Consider the following 6,393-nt stretch of genomic DNA (forward strand, 5'->3'; position numbering starts at 1 on the left):
GGAGGAGGGCCATTGGCTGTGTCAGGCCTGCGGGCAGAGGGCGATTGGCTGTGTCAGGCCCGTGGGCGGAGGGCGATTGGAGGACGATTGACTGTGTCAGGCCTGCGGGCAGAGGGCGATTGACTGTGTCAGGCCTGCGGGTGGAGGGCCATTGGCTGTGTCAGGCCTGTGTGTGGAGGGTGATTGGCTGTGTCAGGCCTGTGGGCCAAGTGCAATTGGCTGCATCAGGCCTGCGGGGGGAGGGCGATTGACTGTGTCAGTCCTGTGGGCCAAGGGTGATTGGCTATGTCAGGCCTGTGGGCAGAGGACGGTTGGTTGTGTCAGGCCTGTGGGCGAGGGCCATTGGCTGTGTGTGCAATTGGCTGTGTCAGGCCTGTGGGCGAGAGCCTTTGGCAGTGTCAGGCCTGTGGGTGGAACGGGATTGGCTGTGACAGGCCTGTGGGCGGAGGGCGATTGGAGTGCGATTGACTGTGTTAGGTGCTGCCTGCAGGTCAAGTCCTGGGGGAAGCACAGAGGTTGGCTGTGGCCTGGAGAAGAGCGTGGCCCAAAACCCTTACTGGCCGCGTGGTCTGACCATGGCGCAGGTGATGGGACAGTCAGAATGTCAACTCCTGAAGTCAAATGAATTGGTGCTTACGAACATCCCAGGCATACATGTTGTGTGACTTGACTTTGTGTTAGCTCAGGTGTATGCATTAGAATGGTCACACATCAGGTTCTTAACTCACAACGAAGCAGTCGGGGAGCAGGATCACCAGATGCCAGGGTCACACGCCGGATTCCCACGACTATCTACTACTCAGTTATTTTTAACTGTTAAATATCTCAGACTCACCTCAGACTGAAGCTAGATTTCTGACAATAACATGCGTTTAACTCTCTAAGTTTACTTCTGTTCTCCCTACACTTCCCCACGTATATTATTCAAGTTAATTTTTGTCTTGTTTCCAATTTATTTCAAAGGATGCGAAGTACAAAACTGCTTCGGCTCATTGACTTAGATTTTTCATTTACTTTCTGGCTCTTGGATCTACCACCAGTAAATGAATATGACATGTATATCAGAAACTTTGGGAAAAAAAATACCAAGCAGGTAAGTATGAGATATGATAAATAAGTGATAAAATGCAAGTAAAGTCTAATAGGATAACTTTGTGTCTTCCTGAATATTGTTCTGCAATATTAGAACTTGGGGATGGTCTGTGAAGGATACAAGCTTAAGGAACATGGGGACCCATCTTCACATGGAGCCCATTCACCCGAGAGGCCAGGCATAGGCAAAGCCAGAGGTACTCCAGAGCCTTCAGGAGTGCCTGAAGGAGCTCCGGTGGGTGATCTGCTCGGAATAGGGACAGAATGGCTGCTGTCCTGACCTTGGAGTGAAGCTTTATGCTGTGCAAATGTTTTATTTATTTATTTAGAGACAGAGTCTCACTCTGTTGCCCAGGCTGGAGTGCAGTGGAGTGATCTTGACTCGCTGCAAACTCTGCCTCCCGGGTTCAAGTGATTCTCTTGCCTCAGCCTCCCAAGTAATTGGGATTACAGATGTGAACCATCACACCCAGGTAATTTTTATATTTTTAGTAGAGACGGAGTTTCACCATGTTGGCCGGGCTGGTCTTGAACCCTGGCCTCAAGTGATCCGCCTGCCTTGGCCTCCCAAAGTTCTGGAATTACAGGTGTGAGCCTCTGTGCCCAATCTATTTATTTATTTATATTTATATATTTTTTTATTTGTATAAATTGAGGTAGTACAAGTGCAGTTTTGTTATATGGATCTGTTGCATAGTGGCGAAGGCAAATGTTTGTTTTATTTAAAGTCTAGCAAAGTGTCAAGTTTGGATTTGTTTCTTGTGTTCCAGGTGAGTGTATAGCAGTCCTACTTCTCTGTTTAAAATTCTTATAATTGAAGAATTTCAATGTATGCAGTACTTCTGAAGGTTTTTATAATGTGGACTCACTTAAAATTTTTTTAAATTTAATTTATTTATTAGAGATAAGGTACTAATTTATTTATTAGAGACACCCCCAGGCTGGAGTATAGTGGATGTTCACAGGCATGATCACAGGACACTGCAGGCTTAGCTTCCCCCATAGCTGGGACTGCAGGCCTGTGCCACCATGCCTAGCTTTGGACTCTCTCTAATTCAGATTATACCTGTTTGATTCTGGGACTCTCTTCTCTCATGGGTCTCTCAAGGTGCCTTGGTGTATGCCGTTCCTGCTCCCTATCTGCCTTATCTGCCTGTCTGTTCCTCAGTTTCCAAGGTCCGTTTTCTGGGTGAACCCTTCTAGTGACTTATACTGAATTCTTTCTCCTGTTCCAGAGTTCCTACAATTTACTATTTCATGCAATTTTGTACTTCCCTGTAGTATTTCCAGTCATTAATTCATTATGTAGTGGTCTCACTTCACAACAAGATTCTAAAGCTTTTGAAGTCAGACGTCCTATCTCACATTTTTCTTACATTCCTGATACTGGTACCACCAATCTTAACATTGTCTAGTTGGTGCACTCAATAAAACCCTTTTAAAAGGAGGAAGGTCACGGGATGAAGCTGAAGAAGCTGATGGCTTTTAAAATTTTTAAATTTAAAAATTTTTTTTTAAGAAACAGGGTCTTGCTCTACCACCCAGGCTGGATGGAGTGCAGGAGCAAGATCATAGCTCACTGCAGCCTTGAACTCCTGGGACACTGACAATATTAATCCTAGTTTTACAGCTGATTCACTCTGACCTTAAGTAGGTTATTTATCTTTCGTGGTTTTCCTCATCACAAAGCTGTTAGTAACAAAACTGACTTCACTGAGGCATGTACCTTTCAAAATAGGTATGTGGTTTTGAAAAATCAATATGTTCTAAGAAAATAGGATGTGGGCAGGTGAGGTGGCAGTATTTTCAGACTAAAGGGAAATCGTTTGGTGAGACTTTTTGAACACACTTTTGAAAATTAGACCTGTATATATCTATATCGAATGTTTAAGCACAGTTGTCTTTGCATGATTGTTCTTTATGCTTTGATACTTACTTTTGATACATGACTCTCATTATGAACTTATTTCAGTAATGACAAATTGCTCTGAAATTGAAACCAATGTTAATTTTGGCATATTTTTGTTTTTAAGGCGTATGTTCAGTGTAACGAAGATAATGTTGAAAGAGACATTCAAACGGAGGAAATAGAGACCAGGGAAGCGTGGACCCAGCACCCAGGAGAAAGTACCGTTGTATCTGGAGGTAACATCTTGCTCTTGAGTGTTGACCATTGACTCTCTTTACATTCTTTTTTGTTTTATTTTTACTTATTCCCTTTCTGGTTCACTCTCATTTTGTCTTTCTCTTCTGTATGGTTGTTAGCATGTGACAATAGCAGTACCCAATTTTCTTTTAAAGAAACACTAACCACCAGTCACAGAGCTGCTGAACTACAAGGGGAAGGAAACCTGCTCTTGAGGCCCGGTCTGCGCCATTGCCAGGATTTATGACAGATTTTATTCCTGTGTAGAGGGAGAGATTCCACATTCCAAACAACCACTGTGTCGCTGGATCTTTGGAACACATTGGGCCTTTAACTTGGGGGAAGCCTGTTCTCATGAATATAGAATTTTTATATTTCAAGTGCAGTTGGCAAAAATGTTCCATCAATTTAGATTGAAGGTTCCTAGAATGTATAGTTTCTGCTAAGTACTCTGGAGTGATGTACATGTTGAATACTTTACTGGTTTTTCTCAAGGAATTGCCTCTGTATGTCAGGGATGTATATTATCCCCTTTTCTCAGGTAAGCCTCACCTTGAGAAAGTAATATACCTAAACTTACATGATAATTCAATTGATTCCTTTGAATGTTTTTTTGTTTTGTTTTGTTTTTTTTTGAGATGAAGTCTTGCTCTGTCACCCAGGCTGGAGTGCAGTGGTACAATCTGAGCTCCCTGCAACCTCTGCCTCTCAGGTTCAAGTGATTCTCCTGCCTCAGCCTCCCAAGTAGCTGGGACTACAGGCGCCTGCTATCACGCCTGGCTAATTTTTGTATTTTTTAGTAGAGATGGGGTTTCACCATGTTGGCCAGGCTGGTCTTAAACTCCTGAGCTCAGATGATCCACCTGCCTCAGCCGCCCAAAGTGCTGGGATTATAGGCGTGAGCCACCATGCCTGGCCTGAATGTTTTTCTAAATACATTACAGACTTCTATAAAACAATATGCAGTTGTTTTGGGGAGTTAATAGTAGTAAATCTAGAGAGTATAGCGTGAAGTTTTCTGCCTTTTCCTTCTGGGACTCTTAATGTTGATTTGTTATGCCTGTTTGAACTCTAAGATGTGTAATGCATGACTGTTTTAGAGTCAACTTCGTTGATTTTATATAACCTGTTTTTTTTAGGCAGTGAACAAAGAGATATCTCTGATGCTGTAGTTATGCCAAAGATTGATACTCCAAGGTTATGTAGCTTTCTGCGGGCGGCTTGTCAGGTATGCTCAACCTATAATATGTTGTGTTCTCTGTGTAAGTGCTTTACGTTTCATTCTGTATGAAACATAGGAGCTTTTAAGATCTTAAAAGTCTTTGTAGCTTGGATAAATCAGAATCAGTTATTCATTTTCAGGTATTATTTTCTTAAAAATTATCAGTGGTACATTCATAAAGCCCTTGTGGGCAGAATGACACTGGGTAAATGTATATCACTAAAGTACTATGTATGTATTTGGATTGTGAATTTTATTATTAATTTCTTACATTTTAAAACAACTATAGACTAACGAGCAGACATGAAGTTGGCAAGGCAAGCATAAATCTAGGGTATTTGAAAATAATAAACTTCAGATTTTATAAGCTGATTTATAAACGGAAAAATTTTTTAAATCCATACAAAGAGACATGAAACAGTCCTGTGAAGCTGCAGGTACTTTAGTGGTTATCCCCTCATGGCCGTGCGTCTCGTCTGACCCCCCTGCCCACTCCACCACCCAACCCATCGGTTATTTTGAAACAAATCTCAATCATCTAACTTTGCCTCCAAATAGAGTTCAGTATGAATCTCAAAAAGCAGAGAATGTCTAAAAGAGTAATTAGTAATAACTTATAATGCAGTCAGCTGTGAAGTCGGCATTCATATTTCCCTAGCTGTCTCATCACTTTCTTGTATGTAAGCTCAGCACTTGAGTCTACTGCAGCACTGAAGAGTGGAACATTGTGAAACCTTGACACGCTGATTGCGATTAAGGATGATCGTGAAACCTCGAACGCTGGTTGACATTAAGGATTGTGAAACCTCAACACACTGATTGAGATTAAGGATGATCGTGAAACCTTGACACGCTGATTGACATTAAGGATGATGGTGAAACCTCGACACGCCGGTTGACATTAAGGATGATGGTGAAACCTCGACACACCGGTTGACATTAAGGATGATCGTGAAACCTCGACACGCCGGTTGAGATTAAGGATGATCGTGAAACCTTGACACGCCGGTTGAGATTAAGGATGATATTGAAACCTCGACACGCCGGTTGACATTAAGGATGATGGTGAAACCTCGACACGCCGGTTGACATTAAGGATGATTGTGAAACCTCGACACGCCGGTTGAGATTAAGGATGATCGTGAAACCTCGACATGCCGGTTGAGATTAAGGATGATATTGAAACCTCGACACGCCGGTTGACACTAAGGATGATGGTGAAACCTCAACATGCCAGTTGACATTAAGGAAGATTGTGAAACCTCAACACACTGTTGAGATTAAGGATGTTTGTGAAACCTCGACATGCTGGTTGACATTAAGAATGATCGTGAAACCTCGACACGCCGGTTGAGATTAAGGATGATATTGAAACCTCGACATGCCGGTTGACACTAAGGATGATGGTGAAACCTCGACACGCCGGTTGACATTAAGGATGATTGTGAAACCTCAACACGCCGGTTGAGATTAAGGATGATCGTGAAACCTCGACACGCCGGTTGAGATTAAGGATGATATTGAAACCTCGACACGCCGGTTGACACTAAGGATGATGGTGAAACCTCAACATGCCAGTTGACATTAAGGAAGATTGTGAAACCTCAACACACTGTTGAGATTAAGGATGTTTGTGAAACCTCGACATGCTGGTTGACATTAAGAATGATCGTGAAACCTCGACACGCCGGTTGAGATTAAGGATGATATTGAAACCTCGACATGCCGGTTGACACTAAGGATGATGGTGAAACCTCGACACGCCGGTTGACATTAAGGATGATTGTGAAACCTCAACACGCCGGTTGAGATTAAGGATGATCGTGAAACCTCGACACGCCGGTTGAGATTAAGGATGATATTGAAACCTCGACACGCCGGTTGACACTAAGGATGATGGTGAAACCTCAACATGCCAGTTGACATTAAGGAA

General features: G+C 42.8%; 1 protein-coding gene across 1 annotated transcript in view; it reads left to right on the top strand.

Annotated features, from left to right (window-relative positions):
• Positions 1 to 6,393, top strand: part of WDR60 (WD repeat domain 60) — a 97,694-nt gene that overhangs the window by 56,974 nt on the left and 34,327 nt on the right. Inside the window, exons 12-14 of the mRNA XM_011941603.1 lie at positions 964 to 1,093; positions 3,126 to 3,237; positions 4,378 to 4,466. Coding sequence (XP_011796993.1) covers positions 964 to 1,093; positions 3,126 to 3,237; positions 4,378 to 4,466 — 331 coding nt within the window. The remainder of the gene's footprint in view (positions 1 to 963; positions 1,094 to 3,125; positions 3,238 to 4,377; positions 4,467 to 6,393) is intronic.

The sequence above is a fragment of the Colobus angolensis genome, unplaced genomic scaffold (genome assembly GCF_000951035.1).
Source record: "Colobus angolensis palliatus isolate OR3802 unplaced genomic scaffold, Cang.pa_1.0 Scaffold2, whole genome shotgun sequence".
Classification (NCBI taxonomy): Eukaryota; Metazoa; Chordata; class Mammalia; order Primates; family Cercopithecidae; genus Colobus; species Colobus angolensis.